The sequence below is a fragment of the Neospora caninum genome, chromosome X (assembly GCF_000208865.1).
Source record: "Neospora caninum Liverpool complete genome, chromosome X".
NCBI lineage: Eukaryota > Apicomplexa > Conoidasida > Eucoccidiorida > Sarcocystidae > Neospora > Neospora caninum.
This window is the reverse complement of record NC_018396.1, coordinates 3,891,926-3,914,157: the sequence shown is the minus strand read 5'-3', so window position 1 is coordinate 3,914,157 and position 22,232 is coordinate 3,891,926. Positions and strand designations below refer to the sequence as shown.

Sequence of the window (22,232 nt, the reverse complement as noted above, 5' to 3'; positions counted from 1 at the left end):
CTCAACACCGAGACGCCATACACTATATGGCCGTGGTCTGCGATTTTCTCTCGTAGGAAAAACGGTAGGCCCCGCCTGCGACAGGCGGCATAGCTCTCGCATCTGGGAAACTGCCTTTGGGCTACGGCAGTCGGACTCGTTTGCTGTCGGGTTCCAGAGAGTAGGAAATGCGAGCGTGGAACCGAAAGATCTGAGACATGCTACGTGGACCGACGTGGCCTTCCCCTGGGGCAGGGCATTGCTGCACAGACATGCAAAAGGCACAGCCAACGCTGCGACACACGGTCCCAATCGATCTGAGACTCCCGTTCGTGGAGCCCCGTCACGAGGAGTGGGCGCTCTGCCCGCCAGCGGAGCTCCACATCAGACAGAGAGTCCACACACCCCGTCAGCAGACACGGCAAACGACTCTGAGTACGTTACAACGTCTCAGCCGACAACGGAGGTCCCGATTCGCGAGCCGTCGCAGCCACCGTCGTCTCTAGACTTTGCGTGGAGGTCTGCGAATGATGCACCGCTCAAGGACAGTGAGGCTGACGCGCCCGTTCGTGACCTTTCCTTGTCAGATCCATCTTCAGTAAACCTGCAAGCTCCAGAGAGGCGGCAGCCCGGCCCAGTTGACGGTCGACAAACGCTCCTTCCAGCGCGGGCGGTAGACAAGCGACGTGGACAGAATCGACTGCCTTCTGCAAGAGGGAATGACTCCCGCGGCCTGTGGAGCCCTGATGCGCATCCGTATCATAAAGAGAATCATCGGGCGAGCCCCGCGTCGACTACAAGGCCTCCGAGAGAAAGAAACGAATTCGGATTGTCAAAAACAATGCCCCTCGGCGATGCTATTGATCATCGCTCGAGTGTGCCGCGAGACCTGGCTGCCGCTCCGACAGTTACTGACGTATCCGGTCCAGAAGAGATGATGCAGGATGGCGCATCACGGCAGCAGGCCGAGCGAAGTACTCGGAATGCTGCATCCGAGATGGTTCGCATTGAAAGACCAACCTTCTTGCGTGCGCATCGCAATCTGGAACCAGTTGACAAGGGCCATCCTTCCCACGAGACAAGGGAAAGTGCAGAAGCTGAAGGAGGCGCTGGAGTCAGTGCGAACGACCGGGTCACTGGTGGACGAGGCATGAACTGGAACGCGCCCTGGGCCGGCCGCTTCAGCAGCGAGCGACACTATCGCTGGGTAGGAGAGCGAGAGGTGAAACATAGCCGGCGAGGAACATATGGCCAGCAAGGATCAGATCGCATTAATGATTCATCCGACACTTTGAGATCCCCACGAGGATTCAGATCTCGCGATAACACAACCGGAGACTCGGATGGCTCATGGACTGTCCGACGCTTGTATGATATCCGGAACCTGGAGGATCTGTGGAACCTTTTACAAAAGCATAATCTGCACAGGCTGTCCGGCCTCGAGCTGGCCAATATCATTTTGCGACTGTCGTCCTTGTCAAGCGTGGCCCCGAACGCGCGGTCAAAAAATGACGCCGGAGTAGAAGTGCCCGGTGAACCGGACGACGTGTACCATCCATTTCCGTGCGAAGGCCGAGATGACAATACCGATACGGAGTGGAGAAAAAGTCAGCGGAAAGTGCCCTACATAGCGAGGATCATTCGGATGCGGGAAGAGGTGAAGAGGCACCCGATTTTCAAGGTGCGAGCGGTTAACACGACTGAGGTGTTCGGGACCAGATGGCGTTTCGAGGGCTGGCTACGGTGGGAATGAGCCTCTCAAGATGCTGAAGTTTCTATATTCTGTTTGGCGCCGACAACATAGTAATACTTAGTGCTTTCCACTGCAGAATATTGGCTGGAGTCTACCCTCAGCAGCAGGCCCGCTGACTGTGGTCACTCTCCCGATGGAGCGTCACACTGTCTCAATCGTTAGGCCAGAATGCACTGGGGTTGCCTCCTCCCAGCAGAACGTCCATTGTGTGCTCAATTCGAACAACTGCGAAGTTGTCGTCTACAGCCGAGGTGATCTGCCTCTGTTTCCCGTACAGTGTAGGGGCCCACGTCGGCCAACGCGCCCACCCTTCCAAGCATGTAGACTGCCGTAGACTCCCAGGCGTACTGGGGCAAACATACCGTCGTCGTCCTAGCAGTCACTGCCGTGTATTGAATGCCTGTCAGCTCCTGTTGAGAGGTTAGATCTGTACGTAAATAACGCGTTGCTACAGTGAGGTGTCTGAGTGCTTTTCTGGTCTTCTGTGGCAAATTGGTTTTGCAGGACATCCTTTCGCTTCTACCTCAAAGAGTCGGTTCACTGGACGTATCATCCGCAGTAGCTCTCCTTCATGCTCTCGCGCGATTTGGCCTCCGTCCCTCTGCAACGCTGCTGGCCCGGCTAGCCGATGTGATTGTCGATCGTGCTCTTGTGGGCTTTCTAGATCCCCATCAGGAGGTTGACGAGAAGGCGAGGGCTCCTGGGTTTTCTATGACGCGTCGTGAGCATCTTAAAGACGTTGAACTGAGTACGTTGCCACTGCATGTGCATGACGACAAAAACAGACGCGATTAGAATTGATGTGGTGTGGCACTTGCTACGTTAATTGTCTTTGTTTGCTACGTTAACCGCACAATCGAACGGATTCGCGCAGCTACGGGGAGAAGGAAGGAAACTTCTGACCAGCTTGTTCACGTGTTCACGTGCCAGTGTGTCTACCTTCCAGTTTTGATTCGCTGGTGATTCAGTGCAAGAGGGTGCCGTCCCTGACTTCGTGCACTACGCGAATGGTTCTGCAGTGCAGCGGATTTGGCGGGTGTTGGTGGCTTTACGGCCGGAGGAGGACGCTTGCCGACGTGACCGTATTCAGCTGCTTGAGTCCAGCTCGCCTCTCTCAGCTGTCATTTTAGGGATGGACTTCGAAGGTGTCATCATGCTACTCTTTCCAGGCCAGTTGTGGGTCGCGTGCGAGACCATCGCGCCTCTTCAGCGAGAGCGACTTTTCCCGGCTCTGATGCAACTGACGATGAGGAAGTTCAGGACGGCAGCCTCTCGTTTGGAAAACGCCCTTGGCAAAGAGGATGCCTCGAAGCTTAAGCCCTTCGAATCGCGCACGAGTCACGACGACAAAATCCAACGTTCCGATCAGCTACGTGAAGCCGATCAAGCTGATGAGGGTAAAGCCACAGGTCGAGAAGGCAACACAAGAGACGTACCGGGCTCGGCCGAACACAACCGGCGTTCTCAAGCTGGACAAGAAGGAACGTGGAGGCGTCTGCCAGAGTTGGGCGTCGATGTCGAAACAATTGCGGCTGTGGCGAGGGCGGCAGCTGGAATGCACCTCGGGGAATTCCACGAACGGTTTGTACAGGTATGGGCCACGCAGCCTTTGAGAGATTGTGTAACCCGTTTACAACGCAGACGGCGGGACGGGATAGAATGCCTTGCCTTTTGCTGACTGTGGTCAGGCGACACGGGCAGAGTGCGTTGTCGTTAACAACTGGGAAAACACAGACACTACCTGGGGAGCATGAATGGCGCGCCGATGCTATTTGTGCGGGGGATTTTAACACCGTGGACTCTGATAGAAACATTGAAACCTCAGTGTGCAAATGTGTGCTTTCGGAATGACTGAAGCCACGCTGCTGCCGCAATTTGATGGGGCCGTTCATGAATAAGCTGTCGTAGTCTTCTCTGTCGCTCTCGAATGCGCGTCAGGTTTTGGAAAGGCTAGTTACTGCTTTACTTCGTCAAGGCTGCCACATTATAGGTCTGAGTGTCAGACCGCAGGAGACGAGCGAAAGTGGTAAATCGGATCCAAAATCCTCAGGGTGTGCGGCACATGATCCTAGGGGGGAAACATCACGGTCTCGGCGAGGAGACGTGGGTTCGCATTTCTGTAACATAAGAGGTGGTGGTTGCCGACAATCATTGGCCGATTCACAGTTCGCGGCGACCCTGGCGCGGCTGGTGTATTCACTGACGAAGCTGAAACAACGAGGCGAGAAGAGATATCCCCTTGCGGGTTTAGAAGTGTGCGCAGGCGGCGAAGGAAGCAACAGGAAGATGGTTCTTGGGAAGGTTCCGCGTACCCAATGGACTGGTGCGAACGAGGCTGTGGTCGACACGACTGCACGCCACCGGGATGGGTCTGCAGCAGCGTCAACCGTGGACGAAACGAACCCTCTTTCTGTCCTGAAATCGCAGTTGCATAGCGGCAACGACAGTCAGGAAATAGAGAGCCGTCATGAGACGGACAGGGAACGGCTGCTGGAAAGCTTTGCCGCGTTCTTCGCTTTGGCTGCGGACAGGGTTCTGCCAGTGCATTCCCAACTCCCTCAGCTGCTCGCTGCTGCGAGTTTCCTATTCCGTGACCATATTAAGAAGCTGCGGAAAGAATTGCCATCAGAGACAGAGATTCAGACCACACGCAGTCAGACAAGATGCAGGTGGATGGATCACGAAACGCAGCAGGTGCGGACTTCCCGTGCATCGAGTCACGATGATGCTGGGACCGTCAGGCGGGACGACAGGGAAACGCATGCCAAGGAAATGGTGGAGGGCACATCGAAACGGGGCCAGTTCGCGAAGAACATGTTCCGCTTTCTTTCGGTGGCTACGCAGGCGCTTGATCGGGAATGGGCTCGCCTTGACAGTTTGCCAAATGTTGTGACATTGCTTCTCAGTCTTAACTCTCTGGAGCAAAGCAGGATTTGTTTAGAAGCCCTGAACGAAGATTCCAGGCAGGTAGAACTTGCTGCCACAGAGAATGAGGCGGAGAGGAATTGCACGGAGTACGGCTCAAGGCCTGAGAGGAAGCAAGATGCGCCGTCAGGTCTGGGACACCTGAAACGTCCACAGCGTTGCTGCGGCGTTGACTCTGTCCTGCAGAGGCTTGGTGCCCGACTTCACCTCCTCCTTGATAAGCTCAGCACCTCGAACAAGCACCCGTCTGGGGCGTCATCGTTGCAGGTGAAGCACCTGCATCTCTTGGAAAACAGCGGCACTTTGCTGCGATTGTTATTTCGCCTAAACAGGCATGATACCGCCGCTCTGCTCGTGAATCGCATCGAGGCGATCATTGGTTCAGAAAGTGAATCTCTCCAGAAATCGTTAACTTCAAGTACTGAGAAAGGGCTAAGCGACCGTTTCACAGAATCTGAATCGAGGCAAATTATTGAAGGCGTGCATGTGGCGAGGTCGAGGGAGAGTAAATCTGAATACATATTCGAGGACGGTTGGATAACTCATTTTGATACTAACGTTACCCGGAAGGTGAGAGAGCTAAATCTGAGTAGAGATTTTCGACGGCGTATTCAGTCGGCTGATAGTGTCGAAGAGGTTCTGCAGGCCATTGATGCAGCGGCAGCGGAGTCCGATAGCATCACAGGGACACAGGTACAAATGGAGTCAGGATCCGGAACGACCAGTGAGTCGCCATCTACGAAGGCGTCTGACAGCCACTTCACTGAGAGTGATGCGCTATGCCTCGATTCGCTATCCCTTAGCTCGGCTCTCCACCGATTAGCAGTTCTGCAGGAACGCTGTCTTGGTGACAGAGGCCGAAACGATGGACGTGCACCTTCTCCGCCAGGCCTCATCTGTGAAAAGGAGACTCTTACAACTGTGAATTCGCAAGCTGTAGTAGGACCGCGAAAAGGTCACGAAGATCGGTGGTTGCACGATGGCAGGATGCGGAGACTGTTGGGGACTATTTTTGTCAAAATACCTTCTATGGATCACCAGCTAACGCGCATTCTGTGGGCCCTTGAAAAGCTCGGCCTTTTCGAGCGTTTGTCTGCTGCGTCCTCGCTTCGGCGTTTGTCGTCGATTGAGCTCGCAGGACATGTAGCTGCAGGTGACTCATCTCGGGGGATGCAGGCGGGGTTACGTGCATCATCAGTCGAGAAGGTATGCGAATCCAGCAGTGACTACACCCTCTCGTCGACCTGTGATGACACCGCAAACCCAAGTGTCACCACGGACGGATCTGCAACGCGTGCATTCTCATTTTGGGAACATCTGCTCTTGAGGCTTTTTTCGAGGCTGTCAGAACTGGCCACCGCTCGGGAACTGGACGGCACGCAGCTGTCGTCTGCACTTCGGGTCCTCGCGAGCATTAAGGCCCAAGGATTTTTTGACCATCCTTACCAGGCAATCGCAGACCCACGTGGCGCGGCTGCACCTGCCACTGCTCAGGACTTGGCAACTCCACAGGCAGAGCAAATGGACAGAAAGCTACGGAACGGAGCATCCTCACTGCTATCCGTTGCGGTCGCGTTTCGAAAGCGGATGGTGGAGTGTGAAGCACGCCTGAATGGTGGCTTCCGACATCTTTTGCTGCACCTGGCCCCGTCGCTGAGCGCGTTGGACGCGAGCACGTCTTTGTTCTCTCTTGCCACGCTCGATTGGGACTCCGCGACATCGAGCGTGGCGCAACCGGTGAAGGCGGATGAGAGTCCAGGAGCGTTACAAAGAGGGATTTCGCCATCAGCAGATGAAGCCCCTGTTGTGGCGGCCGTCCTCCGGCGACTCAGAATGGAAATATCAAATTGTAATGCGCAGGCTTTGACGAACGCTATCTGGGCAGTGGCTACGATAGCTAGCAAGCGTCAAAAGGAATTCGACCGGAGGCAACTGAAGAATAACAACGCATTTCACGCACGCGAAGACAACCCGTTACGATTCGAAGATGATGAGGAGAGGTCTGGGAATATTAGTCTGCCGAGTGAGACCGAAGACTTTGCCTTATACCTGGCGCCAGTGGCCTTGGATCGGGAAGAAAAGCTGTTTCTTGAGACTGTGCGTAGGTATATCAACTCGCAAGTGCACCTGCTAGGCAGAGAAGCTCTGAGCATGCTGCTGCTGGCGGCACTCATACTGCGGTGGCAGGAGCCGCAACTGCTTCTGAGCGCAGTGCGGCGCGCACTCGCGTTGCTTCGCCGAGCGCAGCGCCGGCGCTGCATGCGACACAACAGGATACCGCACGGAGATGGACATCAACAGCACAAAGCCGAGGAACCAGTACCGGGCCAGGCGTCTTCTGCGGCCCCCCCTGGCTCGTGTTCCTCCACCGGCTCATCGGCTTCGTCAGAAGGGTTCCCGACTCCTGACGGGCTGCGATTTTGTGGGGAGGAGGACCGAGGAGAAGGGGAGTTGCATAGCCGAGTGTGGGCAGTCCTTGCAATGCTTCAACAACAATCACTAGACAAATTCGCTAGCCCACGCGAGTTTCCCAGTGCAGGCCTAACTGGACGAACCGACACGGTTGAGCGTGCCACTGAGCTCAGTCGAGGCCGTCATGTGCGGGAGGGGACGGAGTGCTCAAAGAGAGTTCCTACCAGTCCCAATTCGTGGGACGCATCACAAGCTTTGAATGGAGACGCGAAGAGTGATGCCAAACATCAAGCTTGTGATTTTTTGGATGCGGAGACGGAAGCGGCTGAAGTCCTAAAAGCCGATCTGGAGCAGATGCTTTGTCGTAGCTGCTGGCCCCCTCCCAAGCATAAATGGAGAACAAAACACGTTCAGTCTATCCTACTGTCTCTCATGACTCTGCAACAAGACCGGGAGAAGCACTCGCAAGAGAAAAGGTTTCTAATGGAGCCGAGCAGCCCCTGCTGGACAATCAAGGAGCAGCAGCAGTGTCTAAAGGTTGGGCCTTCGTCCTGTGAACGAGAAGCCTCCTCAAACGTGACCACAAAACGTGGACTGTCAGCCAACAGAGAGCGCGTTCCACCTGGGGACGAGCAGCGGCAGCAGCAGTCTTCTGCAGGACGCGAGGAACTGCTTTGTATGCTGGAAGCGTTTGTTGCTCGGTCAATCCGCGCTGTGACATGTGAGCTCACAAGCATCCACACTGCTGAAGAAAAAAAAGCAGGATTTTCAGCTGAAGAAAAGGGAATAGTGAGTGAAGCTGGAGAGATCGAGGCTTCAAGTCGACAGCGGCAAATTGTGAATCACTGGATCAAACGTGTGAGCTTGCTCTTTTTCGCGCTCCGTCGTCTTCGCCGAACAATGCCTGAGACTGACAGCCTGGCGGCGTGGTTCGTGAGGGACAGGCAGCAAATGAGTAGACCACAGAAGGTGGAAAAATCAACGTGTTACATCTTGGAACGTCATCTGACTGTTCCAGATCAGCTTGCAGGTGGTACAGCGGATGCCGTGCGCGGTAGGAATGAGGCAGAAAAACGAAGTCAGCAGTGGAGGCCGCCATGGGACAGCCTCTCCTATTCGCGCGCTCCTGATTCTCATGAGCCACGGAGCACTAGGACCTACAGCGATGCTTTGGAAGCGATGATTGAGTTGATTGCAGTCATGCTCCGAAGCAGGTTCGCCTCTCCTAGTCATGGGCAGTTTCCCAGCCTCCTTTTGGAGCTCCACTCGTTTCTGTCTGCCTGGCATCAGAAGCTGCTACCTTCTCAGGTGAACCTAACCGGAGGAAGTGCTACCACAGACGTGGTACTGGACAGGGCGGCGGATGCGGAAGACAAGAACGCAGGGGACGCGCCGGGCACATTTTGGAGTCACACACAGGACAGAGCCGACCAGAGAGCTGCGTGTTCCACGGAGACGCACACTCCGATTCGCCACGAGGACGACGGAGGTTCGCACGCGTATCCGCGTATTGCCAATGACGGACAGAACGGCGGCAATGAAAGCTTTGGATTTGAGAGGATAAACGCTGTTCTCCAATATCATTTAAGACCGGCACTGATTTCCTGGCTTGTTGAGAATATGCATACTATTAGCGACCCGATGTACAATCGCTTGTTTCCGTTGCTGCAACTCCTGGGAGCCAAGGAAGAGGTACTCACCGCTCTCAATGCCGTTGCTCTCCAAAGTTCTCCCTCAGACACAGCTCATGACGACGGCAAGCCCAGTCAGGAAAATGCTTCTGCTTTCCGACTAAACACTTCAGTGCCGGAGGAAACGCACCTAGACGACCCGAGCGCACGGATGCCTATTCATGAAGGATCGGCTGTCCTGCCAGCCTTGCGCAGATCTAGAGCAGCGTTGCTTTCCCTTCTTCTACATCATCGCGAGCGCCTCACCTTCCAGCCGCCTTCTCTTTTTACTTCGCTTCTTAAGGCGGCGTTTCCACGTCGTGTGCTTCCGCATTTTTTGCCTACCGATCTGGCTCACGGCCTGACGGCTCTCCAGCGCCTCAAAGCATCCGCAGAAGCTCCTGATGATGTTGCTGTTGCAGCGTTCCTGGCAACTGCGTACGAGGCGGGGGCACACTCGGGCGCGTTGAATGACTCGTGTGCACCAGAACCAGTCTCCAATTCACCGGTGGCGACATGTGGCTCGTGCGGCGAGGTCGCCGCTGACAGTAACAGCCCAGGAGACGGAGAGAGCGCTGGTTCACCGGTAGTGGAGCGACGGCCGCAGTCGTCAACCGAACTCCCACGGGCTAAACATTGGGCAAGACGTATTGTCGAAGACGTTCCTCTTGAGCTTATTGCACTGCTGAATCGCCCAATCGAAGCCTGTCGCTTGACCGAAGCCAGGGGAGGCACAGGCATTATCACCGGTCCTTGCAGCCAAAACAGGGACGGTTCATTCCTTCCCCCCAAAACGTCGTCTCCCCCTACTGGCGCAGGCGAATCTACTACCCGGCGCCTGGATCGGCAGTTGCACCAGTCTGACAGTGGCACGGGTCGCAACCGCGGCGACATGTTATTGGGAGTTCTAGAGGCTAGTCCACAGTTGACGGCGAGCGCCACGGGAGACGGAAATAAAACACTGGATTCCAAAACTGTCAGCCAAGGAACAATGCACAGACGGCGAACGTATTGGGACTTGCTGGAGCCGCAGCAGTTGTCCCACGCCGGTGCCGCCGCTGCTCAGTTGCTTGGAGTGCCTTCGGCCGCCCCCACCTGGCTACGAATGTTGGAGAGACTTCAGCCGGAGATTACAGTCGGATGTGCGCGGGCGCAGGGCGGACCAGAAGCGGGGGGTGCGTCTGGGTCTGGCTGCATTGGCTGGCAACCTGTTGCCGCTGCGACCCGTCCCGAGTTTCATTCTGCCAATCGCCGAAACGAAACGGCTCACAGCCACTTTCCGGACAGCTCAGTTGCTACATTGTTGTCTCCTGCTGCGGCAGCCCTCACCGGCTATTTGCTCTCCCTCGAATCCCCAATAGGGAACACGAGTCTGGCTGCCCCGGTGGCCAGTGGTGACCTCGGAGTACTTGAGGCTGGAACAAAATCTGCTTCATTATCGGGACAAGGAACGGGCCAATTTTGTCCTTTGAGGTCTACGCCTGCAGGTGCACTGCTACCGGAGCCACCAATACAGCGTCAAGATTGTAGCAGACGTGTGGAGGCAGAAGCTGCCCCGCAGCAGTGGCATACTGACGCATTAAAGTCATGGAGCTGGAGACGCGTTCGTGCTCTTGTCCGCGAGAAGGGAGACCGGCTTAGCGCAGCAGGGGCTTTGCGCCTTCTTGGCGGTGGTCCTAAGAGCCTGGCGGTTGGTCGGAGTCTCGCGAAAGACGCGATGGTGTTGGCTAATGTCTTGCATCTGCTTCAGGGTTCGCAGCATCGGATGGACGAATATGTGACGAACGTGAAGTGTTGGAGGCAACACCAGGCGAAGGCCGACAACGGAGACAATGCCAAATTCATGGAGACCAGTACACAAACGGACGTCACAGGGATGACGCCGGAGGTGCCCGCACAGTTATGCCTCAATGCAAACAGAACCGCGGACGTGAACGATGGCCTAAGACTTCTTGTATCCGAAGAAAGACCGGAAGTAACTGGACACACTGGAAAGCACCTCCCGACAAATGATGATGACGCAGCACCTTTCATCCACGTTTCACGTTCGGCGACGTCGCCTGTAACCGCAGATGCCCCTCCTGCGGACGACACCAGAGGCGACGTCAAAGAAGAAGAGTACCATGCGGAGCGCCTATTGCCTTTGCAGCAGCTTTGCATATCCTACTTTCTTGAACTCTTGGAACGACTTGCTCTTTTGGATGGACAGCGGACCACCTCTCAACGCCCCATGTCTCTGACGCTTGAGCCCTCGTCAGGGAAAGGGAAGAGCGCTCAGTTACCGCTGTCGTCACACACTGCGAGTAATGGAACTGAGGACAGGGATATCGCAGCGACGCAGCATCATACCAAAGATGATGCTGTTGATATTCGCCAGTCCTTGGCCCGGCTGCTGATGACGTTGGCGACTGCACCCAGTTTGCCCCTCGATTCCGCGGCATCCCTGGCTGGCCCTGTCATTTCTCTGCTTCAGAAACTGCAGCGAGGCCATCCAGCATCCGATGCAGGACAGCAGAGACGGGACGAGACGAAAGAACAGGGCGGTCACGCGCCACCAGCTGTGTCGGTCCAGTTGAAACGATATCCAGCTGAAACCGCTGCAGCATTGCAAGATGGGAACGACCTCTCCCAGGAGAACAGCTCGGCGTGTAGTAACCGCATCCGATCAGCGGTATCCGCAAGAGAATGTGGAGACCAGTCGGCAAATATCCAGGTGATGCTTTCAGGTACAGGACGCCTTCATGACTCTCCGGCAACAGCAGATCAACTCAGTCGGGATTTGAGATTTGCAGCGTGGTACTTCTTGCAGAGAATGCTCCCTCTCGTCCAAGAGTGGTTCCCGCGTTTGCACGGGCATCGCGGTGCCGCTCTTCTTCGTCTGCTGTGGGAAAGTAACGGCAGCGACGTTCTTGCGGGACAAGAAAGTACTGCTGAGCTAGCAAGCACGCGACAGCTAAGGGACCAGTTTCGACGGAGAGTTGGTGGCGAACTGAGGAGTCGTGCGTCGTGCCTTATGGGCAGAGGTTGCACGACAGCTGACAGCGCAGACGGGCAGTCCGAGCGAGGAAGCGAGCCAGTTTCGGGACCGACAGTGAATCTAATGAGCAAAGGCACCAGTCAGGAAGTTGTGCCCGGCGAGCAGAAGCAACCAAAGGAAGAGGACCATGAAGAGTTAGGAGAGGGCGCGCAGGCGCACTGGACAGGGAATGAGCGTGCGACCATGAAACAATTTCCTTTCTCTGGCAAAGCGCTAGTTTGTAGTTTACAGTCCGCCGTGCTGAGAAGTTTAGGTAATCTGAGTCCTGGTGCTCTCGCACGGCTTTGGGAGGCTTTGTCGCTCCAGGAAGATGCATCCGCCACAGCAGACCACCATGCCTCGTCACTCGATAGTCAACCCCGCCGTCAGGGGCACTCTTTAGGGATTCCTGCAGTAGGCAGTATTGTGGCTAACAAGCTTATGGCGCTTGCGCGTACCGCGGCATACGGTGAATTGCCCCGCGGAGCGACAAGCGGAACCACGCGGCCTGCTGCGTACGGTACTTCGCACGCCGGTTCTCCTCACGGCAGTTGTATGCCACTAGGGCGTGGAGACTATGGAAGAAGTCAAGGATCAGCAGCGAGCACAGTCAGCACCGCAGACCACGAACAGTGGTCCGTCGAAACCGGGACAGCTGGGGCAGGTGAAGCTACGCCAGAGGAGCGGGATACACCCGGCGATGACGCGACACACGAGCGGCCTGATACATGTGCAGCCGTGGATCATGAAGGCTTCTCAGCGCCCCGTGAAAGTCATTGGATTGCAGGCGCCGTTGCTGCGGCAGGGTCTGGACTGCTGGGTAGTGACGAACAACAGCGTATCGCAACTGCGGCAGCGCGTGATACGCATGGCAGCTCTGCTTATTTTGCTCTGCTTTCGTTTTTTGCTAACTCGAAAAATGTCCCAGTCACAGCTGCCGCGTCTCTGGTACGCAAGCTGCTCGTTAACGCCCGACGCCTGATCAGTGGAGAGGGGTCGCTGAATGAGAGACCTCTGTTTCAAGCGGAACCGAACAAGACTCGTCCGCGTGATCCTGAGGCCCTGACAGAGGAACCAGCCGAGCGAGGCGAAGCATCAGTCACACCGGGTCACGAATTTGATGTGCAGAGGACCAACGAAGGAGGCAAACTGACATGCATAGAGGCAGGACCTCCGACAGAGGACTCACGTACCGGCGCGAACGAGTCTCGCCTGAATTGTGGAGTGCAAGAGGAAAGCTCGCCTGGACGGTTGGGGTCTTGCCGAGAGTCAGTGAAGCTCCGGGCTAACTGCTCTTCAACCGACGATGTGGACAGCGAGACTGTGGTATCTGAGGAAAGTCGAAAGCGAAAGCAGGACAGTCGAGAGGCGGATCTGATGACAGCGGGGTGGTTACTCTGGATCGCTGCAAATATTCACCAGCGTTCTGGTGAGCACTCGCTGCATCGCCGGCAGCAACCTGGATGGGCAGAAGGTCACAACGGAGAGAATGGCAAACCTCAAGGCCCCATTCAACCAGAAACACCTCGAGACGACGAACAAAGAACTCCTGATTTGAACGATGCCCTTCAGTTCCTGCTGAACGCCGTGCTTGCCGAGCTTGCGGAGTAAGTGAATAGAACGAATCAGTGACCCGATCCGCGTAGCCGTGCTCCATTGCGACAGCTTTGTCTGCAGCTCCAAATCAATGTGATGCACTGGGGGACTGCCCATGAGTTGTGAACGCCTTTTCAAGCCCCTGAGTTGTTGCTCAGTGCCTGCTGAGGCTTATCGTCTCATGTACGGACAGCGATTCGCGTGTGTCTGAAGACGCAACAGAAAATGGACGACCTGCACTTTCTCCCCTTTGTCTCCTCTAGGGTAATTAGCTTTGGGAAACGCATCTGTTTGCCTACGATGTGCGCAACATGGTTCTCGGTGCCTTTCATCCGTACGTGCTCCTCCCTCAAAGGCACAGGCTCCAAGTCAGCAGCGAGCAAAACCGGTCTTGGCTTGGAAACGGTTCGTCGAAGCTCGTAGCCATGCATGCAAATCCAGGGGAGATCTACGTTCAGTTGATCCTATGTCTCGACATTTTGGCGAGGATCCGGCACCCCTTCAAACAACCGGAAAGCTCAGATGGATTCCGCAGTGGAGAGCTTCCCAGGCATCCCGCTCTTTCGGTGAGATATGATGGCGAAATACGAATCTGTAATAATCCCGTAGCGGGTGCAGTGTATCGGCGCCGCACACGGCAAGTGCTCCCTGCTTCGTCAAGCCTGCACATCGGCAAGAGATGAACCCGCCAGCATAAGGTTCCGCGTGGTTTTCCAATACAGCATGCTGTGACTATCTCTCTTACTCTGCAAGGGCCTTTCCAGCGGAAAACGATCATCTGGAAGCTAGGATTGCCCTGCTGCTGGCCTGTTTACTGAGCGTGCCCGTGAGTTGATATGTCCTTTACAAGAGTATTCTCGTACATATGTTTCCAGAGCTGATTTACTGTTTCTATGTGTAGATCGCATCCCACGCACAAACGCCCATCTCTCGATTATGATGGGCGATTAGTCACACGCGTAGCACCCCAGCTGTGGAACCTACTACTTCGGAAGAGTGGCATTTGGTGTTGACGTGTTTTTGATGGTGGCGACAGATCTAAATTCGAACAAATCATGGTGCCTTCCTTTCCTGCTTTTCTGATTCACGCATTTCCTGTTGGCGTGTATCGTTTCAGGATCTTCTCGACGGCTTAACGCATCTGATAAACGAATGCACTTCGGACATTGAGGCGGACATAGCCACCACGACGTCAACAGACGCTGTCCGTCAGTCCACAGCAGGGCAGTACGGCACATCGGTCCATTTCCTGCATAATGTGAAAAGACCCCGGCGGTACTGTTCTCTCGATTCTCTTGCATATGTTCTTCACTTGAGTCGGCAGGCTCGGGTTTTCCACCCACCTTTGGTTGATGCCGTCTCTAGAGCCGTTCGGTCCCACCGGCGCCTCCGGTTGGGTCAAGGTAACACCGCTCCGTTTCATCAGTCAACCGGTGTCTCGCCTTGTGGGGGAGGGATGGTAGAAGCGCACCCATCTGCTAACATGACGCCACAGCAGACGTCGGAAAGTCTCCGCACCGCCTCTTGCCAACATACTAGCAAGCTGTTGTCTGGTGGGCCAAGCTCCCCCGTCCCCAACCGGCCTTCCAGAAAGCTCCAGAGAGATGGCGGTTGGCGCTCACAAAAGGAGAGGCACTGGCCGGCCGTGCTCCTTCTCGCTGATGCGGCAATCCACCAGCCTCAGGAGTCACTTGCGGTGCTCAGACGTGAGCTTTTGCTGATGTTGGATGATGACCATGCGATGGAGGCTCTTCCTTTGCAGCACCTGATTCGCGTTCTTCGGTTCGCGCTTACCTCCCGAGACCCTGTGCGGTACAGAGACTGCGAGAATACCTCTCCAGCGATTCTAGGCAGACAGGAGTTCGGCTGCGGCAGTGCAGCATCGTCTGTGTGTGGTCGGGATACCAAAGAACACACACGGACAAATCCACCAACGAGCAGTAGCCAGGATGGTATTTCGCATGGGGAGTTGTCAGCAGAGGGGGAGGAGAAAGGTGACGCCGACCTGAAGCGACATGCGCCTATTCTTTCCTGTGATCAAAGCTGTCTGAGTGCCCTGGAAACCAGACCGGCCGAGCAACGCCCTCCTAAGAGTGAAATCGCAGCTGTGCCAACCACGGACTCGAAGTCTCTCGACTCCTTAATAGCAGCGAAGTCCAACGCCATCCTCGACACTGAGGAAACAGCCAGCGCCCGTCTAGGTCGTCATCCTGACGGCGATCGATCGGAGACAGTGTATGCAACCATAGCGGCTCGTTGCGTGAGGGAGGGCGCCTTGTTGCTCAACGAAATGCGGAGGAAAAAAGAACAAGGACGTGGAGCGTTTTTGCATTTTCTAATGGACTTGGAAAAGAAAGGGTACGCACCGGTCGGCCTCATCGATACGTTAAACAAGGTGAGACAACCATACGAAATCAGAACAGAGTTTGTTCTACGCCAGTTCCGAACCCGTTCTACGCGCCGCAACTGAACTTGCCTTTGGGTCAGTCGTCCACGCTCATGAACGCCAGATTCACACCTAAAGTCACTGTTGTTTCCTCGGTTGGTTGAACAATGTAATCACTTCCACGAGAGTGGATCCCAGCCCTACGGCCCTTTAGAAAAGATGCAGTGGGTTACCGTTTATCTAGATTCTCTTATCCGCCTCGGCATGAGGATGCCTTCGATCCAAGTGGAAGCTAATGCTGACTCTATAATTGTGAAGCATTAAGTTTTGTTGAGTGGCGAATCATTGTGCAGGTTCGCTTGCTACATCTTATGAGCGGAAAATCGGTGTCGCGGACGGCGTTAAACCACGGCAGTTCGCCGGCATCGTGCCCGGAACTGAGCTTTGCCGTGATGACTCCCAGCTCCGACAGAATAGTCCACGGAAATCGTCAGGATAAAGCTCCAATAACCAAGCCGCATTATGCCTCGCACCAATGGATGGAAAGTCCTCTCGCAGCGTTTGGCCTGTATGAGCGTGCTGGTTCAAGTGAGGCGGAACGACGTCACAAGCCGTCATCATCGCGATCAGTCAGAGGCAAGGCAGAGATTTCCCGCATCCTCGTTGATCAAGGTCGTGAGTGGCCCGGGCTACTACGTGCAGCTGTGCGCCACTATATCAGTAAAGGGTCATCAGGCCTTCACAAGGTGAGCAACATCAGGTCCACGGAGGTGCTAGGCTGTCACGACGTAAATGACATTCATACGATCTTTGAAGCTTCCGTTCTATCAACCAGCGTGAATAATCTCTTCGTCTGTATGCGTATCCTACGTTGCTGTCGTCCGGCTGAGTCGACAAGCGGGCTTACCCCTCTGCACGCTGTCCTTGGTCCCATTCGAACGATCTACTAACACATGGGCATCCCTGGCGTGAGGAATGCTCCCGCTAATCTGATGCATGCGTAACTGTTAGACAGTTACTGTTACACAGTGTAAGATTATGTGACCCGCCGGCAGTTAGTCTGTGTTCACGATAAGGCTTCAGACGAGATAATGTTATAAGCAGACGTGACTCTGCCGTCCATCGTAGGAGGAGAAATCGGCGCGAGCTTATCATGTGCTGTACTACTCCAGTTCACCACTTGCACTGGCAGGGCATCTTATTGATACGGGTGAAGAAGATCTCTATACGATTGTTCGCTTTTGTGGAACATTGTGCGTTTCGTGGCCGTCAGCCACATGGCGTACCTGTTTCTTGCATTCACAACGAATCAGCAGATCGTTCAGCTGACGCTGCGGTGTGTGATTGCGTCAGGCCATAAGCGCAACGCTGACACATGAGTTAGGCGTTGCTCACGAGAACGAAGCTTGGACGAGCGGAGGACTGTCCTTGGATATCACCCTGGCGGCGGTACGTTATCTCTCTGCCTTCCCATAAAGTCGGGGAATCGAACAATAGTATATTTTATTGTGGGAGCCTATGGTTACGCTTGGCCACGGCTAGCAGCTATGACTACGTCAAAGTGGATGTGCGCTAGCTGAAGAGGCGACGCCGAACCCAAGCCGGGATCTAGTATTTTTATCCGCCGCGTCCCTGGCTTTGTCCTCGTCGAGCTGCCGGGAAGCTGTCTCCAAACAACTCACAGTCACTGGTTGATTGCACTTCGCGTATCCTCTGCGCTCGTGTACATGGATCCATTAGCTTTACCGCACTACAGCAGCGTGAGGACCAGTGACACACCACCAAGCCTGTCCCTGTCCCGGATGCGAACCGCTTCGTACGCTGGTGCCCCGTCTTGGTGTTGCTTTCTAGATGGGCGGCCATTTTTTCCCGGCAGGGCCGTTTTAACGGTTTTATGTCACTCCGTGTACCAATGCGGCTCAACAATCAGGCGGCCTCACAATTATTTGTCCAGGGATGGCTACCAACACTCCAGACAAAATGCCTCTGTTCACTTTACGTCAATTGCTTCATTTTGCGGGGACCACCATGCGTCCTCAGAAATAGCCCGGATGGAAAGCCGACGCCACGTGCCTGTAGTTCCGTCTGTCTGTTCTCGAATGTGGACAATGGGGTCTTGCGGTTTCTAAAGTGAGTGTCCATAGTAAAGGAATTAGAGTGTTTCTGCGTGTATTTGTCTGTGCAATTCTTCAGCAAGCTGCTGATGGGCAACGCGTGGCGGTAGAGGTAGACGGCCCCACGCACTTTGTTGAGGTCCTGAGAGGCGTGACGCTCCCTGGAAGCGGAACGAGATACCTCGATGGGCCCCAGTTCCTGCCGACGGCCTTGACACAATTCAAGCATCAGATTCTAAGATCTGCTGGGTGGCACGTCTTGTCAGTACCGTTCTTTGAATGGCATGCCCCGCAGACACCGGAAGCACCAGCAGGTCGGCCTCACCGTCAGTGTCGCATGCTGAGGAGAAAGCTGGCTGCCTATTTGCCTAGCTTCGCTGAGTCGGAGCAGATAGCCGATACTTCTCCGCACGGCAGTTTGCCGCTTTACAGGGAGAGACAGAGTCAGTGTGGCAGCAATAGCACGGACAAGCAGGGTAGCGATGGAAGTATCGATGCCGTTGAACTGTCACTTAGTACTCTGTCCACGAGGTGTCTGGGCGGATCCCCGCATCTTTCGGCCAAGGACAACCACCAACAGCAACTTGTGTCCGAGGCCACGGTGACACGTGAGACGCCTGGTACGGTCTCTGGCCTGCCAGCAGGGTTGTTCTCGGCATCAGGTTCGAAACAAGTACAGCTGTCGATTGCGCGTGTAAGAGATACGAACAAAAATCACGATGGTAAGAACCCCGATACGTATCAGACCATCAGGGCCGGACGCCGCAAACGGGCTGCCGCGAGCAGTGGTCGGGGCGGCAATAAATCGATCCGTACACGGGGTAAGGACACAAGCCGTGAAGCCCAGCCTGCCAACAATACCAGCGCCGATTTTCTGCCGCAACAGTTGCACGGAAAAGGGTGCCAGCCGGCACCCTCCCAAAAGGGACTTGTTGCTGATGAGAACCCCGCACGCCAGAAGGCTTCAAAAAAGAGGATGCTTTCGGGTGCGAGCTTGCAAAGCGCCCAAGGCCAGGGAGCCGAGACACGCTCTAGAGGAAGGAGGAAAACGTCATATACCAATTGTATGGCAGGCTCCGCGGGAGCGCTCCATCCACAAGACGATGTGCCCACAGTAGGTCACAGAACTACGACAGACTCTAGGAGCGGATATGGAGAGGGCGGCGGTGATGCTCGAACACTGGGACCCGACTGCGGAGGAACTGGAGGATGGCAGAGGAAGCGTTCGAAGAAACAAGGTGCTGTTGAAGACAAAGAACCACGGGAAGAAGGAGAAAGCCCTACGTGATGCCGTCACACTCGTGCCCGATCGTTCATCAATGCGGAGTCGACAGTGTGTGATGGTCCGCCGAGTGTCGGGAAAGTCTTGGATCTCGTGTATCAGGCTCATTTAGAATCAACAGGGAAAGCGCTTCTTCTATTGGTAGCGAACTGTGATGCTGTTCAAACAGGGAGAGCCGGGATTCTGCACATTTCGAGGCAAGCAAGAGGGTGGCAGTGTTGTTTTTTCTGACATTAATTTGTTGTCCCTATTGCTTCAAGAGTGCCATGGCCGTTACACGTGGTCGGAACGGATCCGATGTTCGCACGGATCGACCGTCACAAGTTTGCCTTTACGGATGATCCGTAATTCCAGAACGGTAACTGAGTTCGTCGCTATACTCTTTGATATTATCCGTGTGAGCTCTCGCCCCCACTTTTTCTACGGAACTCGTCCGAGTTGACTCACTCGACCGCACTCTTCACGATGCGGTCTGCAAGATCTGGCACCGCTTCCGTATAAACAGCGATGTAACTGATATGATGAATTCCAAAAAAGCTTACACTGACCGCATTTGTGAAGCACTGCCCGCCACCACAGGCTGACGCATTTTCTCGTGTAGGCGGCTGTTGAGGAAGGGACTCTTCTTCTTCCACGTCGCTGATACACAATTGTGGAACTGCGTTCCCAAAGCGGCTACACTCGTAGGTATCATCAGATTGAATGCTGCTCTCTTCTCCCAAATGAAAGACGATTTAAGGTCCACTGCGGAGAGAGCTCCCCGTCGATAGGTACTGCGGAAACACGGCCAATGGACCACAACTCCGGGGGCAGGAATAGGCAAGCACCTTATCTTTACGTCAAGGCCTTATCTGAGGCCAGGTGCTCAGTGATACCGAAACTCAGGGTCGTCCATCTCCCTTTTCCTCATGGCGTGACGTTTACTACGCAATGCTCGACAGGGCACACGACGGAGATTCCTCCAGACAGGCAAGTCGCCAGCCCAAATGCAACAACCCTGAGCAACGCTCCACTTTATACAACAAGTAAATATGATTGTCAGTGACTTAGGTGCCCTGCATGTCCACCTATTACTGTTTCTGTGCGAACTGTTGCATACAAGTGCAGGGGAGCGACGATTGTTCGGAATCTCCACAATATTCCACTCCAGCACGCACCCGCGAGGGATGTTTCTCGACAGTCCCTCTGAGAGCCCTTCCGATGCGTGCGAGCGCTCTGTGTTCATCGGTGGCAGAAAATCGAGAAACAATTCGGAGTGGATGACAAAAATTAAACGTTGACTCGCCGGTGATGATACGACTGCACTGTCCCCGCAGGGACTATCTCGAGATGCGTGCTCATTGCCGAGATTGCCTTTTGAAAAAGTGTGTTTTTCCGGGTTGTCTCTCTCTACGTTTATGGCTCCCTTCACCGCAGCATCTCCGTGTTGTTCATTCGCTTCCCCTTACTCGTCCCCATTTGCCCGAGGTTCCTTTGCGCTGCCGGATGGCACCTTGGAACGCGGATGCCTGCCACGACTGCCGGCGGTTCCCGGCTCGCCCGTCCCGAGTACCCTGTTACTTTTCCACAACAATAGCCCCTCAAGACTTTCGATGACAAGCTCCTTGTACTGCTCCAGTTTACATGTTGCCCGCGAAGTGCCCAGCATAATGCGCGCACCGTCGACACGATCGCTGGCGCCAATTACCCTGTTGTCGAGACGAAGCCAACATTATTCGAAGCGTGGTAGCATTTGCTGAATAACGGTATGTGCGCGTGCCCCCGTGGTGACAGCAAGGGCGTCTCACACTATGCCTGTGATCTCACTGATTGTAGTATTTTTCACGCCAATGCTTGTCTCACTCTGAAGCGAGAACCGCAGGCACCTTTTAGACAATAATCCGCCACTGACGGGATCACCGCATCTCATGGAGAACGACCACGATATGAGATCCCCTGTGATTACCTAGCCGGAAGTTTTGGACTGGACAGGCAGCGAAAAGGAGTTTTTGAGAGTATGAATTATATAGATCGGAGAAATGCGATGGCGGAGTTAACCCGGTATTCAGGAAACAGCGGCAGTTTGTGGTCGGCGTGTCCGCACGGCCACCTTCCCAGGGGTGAAACTATTCTCCACAATTCTTATGCATTTCCGTTTCGTGGCCATTCCTACTTTCCTCAACTTTGTGCACGCTGTGGACCATGAAGACTCGCAGCGAAACGAGTGGCACCAGAAGCGATTTTTTTTTGAATGCGGCTGTCTGCCCCGGAGGCCCCAGAGATACCCCAGGGTATAAGTATCATTGGACGTACGTAGCAAGCTCGAAATATTTGTCGAGAATCTCCATCGCACGTATAACGTCACCTCGTTGGATGTAAATGGCGCCAAGGCTTAGTCCAGCCGATGCTTGCATTCTCTGCTCTTGCTTGTCACACAAATGCTTCACACGCCAGCAGGCACGAATACAAGTTCTTGGCGAATACGCGCCGTTGTTATATTCGCGGGAGCTTCTTCACTTTCCGTGTAGAAAGTGCTGGCTCTCAGTAGCTGGACGATTTGGCAGCCTGTTTCATATCCTGTTAATACCCAAAGTGTCGCAGGCGGCCGTTGAGAGCTGTTCTGCAAGCTTTACTTACCGTCTCTGCTGACGTTTGCAACAACGTTTCCAGTAGCTCTATAGCCTCCTGCAAACGTCGACGCACACCAACGTCGTTCCCCAGCTTTCACCCTTATTCGCAGAAACACAATAAAAAGAAGGCGTCTTTCCCAAATTGCTGCCGCCAAGGACAGCAGACAGTCTCTGTGTCGCCGGGCGCGTCCATTACCCTATGAAAGGGTGTGCATGTTGTACGATGATGGTTCATGCGTGGCGAGAGACAATAACAGAGATGGGCTGTCGTGTTACACTTAATCTTTTTCACACGACCGATAACGCCTATTTCAAAAATGTCTTTTTTCGCCGGTAGCGGTTTATCTTCTCTTCTGCGAAGAGACAAAGAAAAGCCAACATGCATCACCTCTGTTTGGCCTGAAGCCTCCAGTGCCTTTGCAAGAGCCGAACGGGTAATGCCGCCGCATACGTCGTCTTGCGTGTCCCTGCCCAGTACACAACAACAGGT

The 22,232-nt window shown here is 54.7% G+C and overlaps 1 protein-coding gene across 1 annotated transcript; it reads left to right on the top strand.

The window, feature by feature from the left end:
• Positions 1-820: 820 nt before the first annotated feature.
• NCLIV_049340 (conserved hypothetical protein) lies at positions 821-19,139 on the top strand (the record flags this gene model as incomplete). The annotated part of the gene is made up of 9 exons (XM_003884486.1): positions 821-1,660; positions 2,237-2,480; positions 2,701-3,323; positions 5,273-13,362; positions 13,707-13,917; positions 14,469-15,746; positions 16,410-16,483; positions 17,099-17,186; positions 17,931-19,139. The coding sequence occupies 9 exons, from the start codon at positions 821-823 to the stop codon at positions 19,137-19,139; spliced, it is 12,657 nt and encodes a 4,218-aa protein (XP_003884535.1).
• Positions 19,140-22,232: the final 3,093 nt, after the last annotated feature.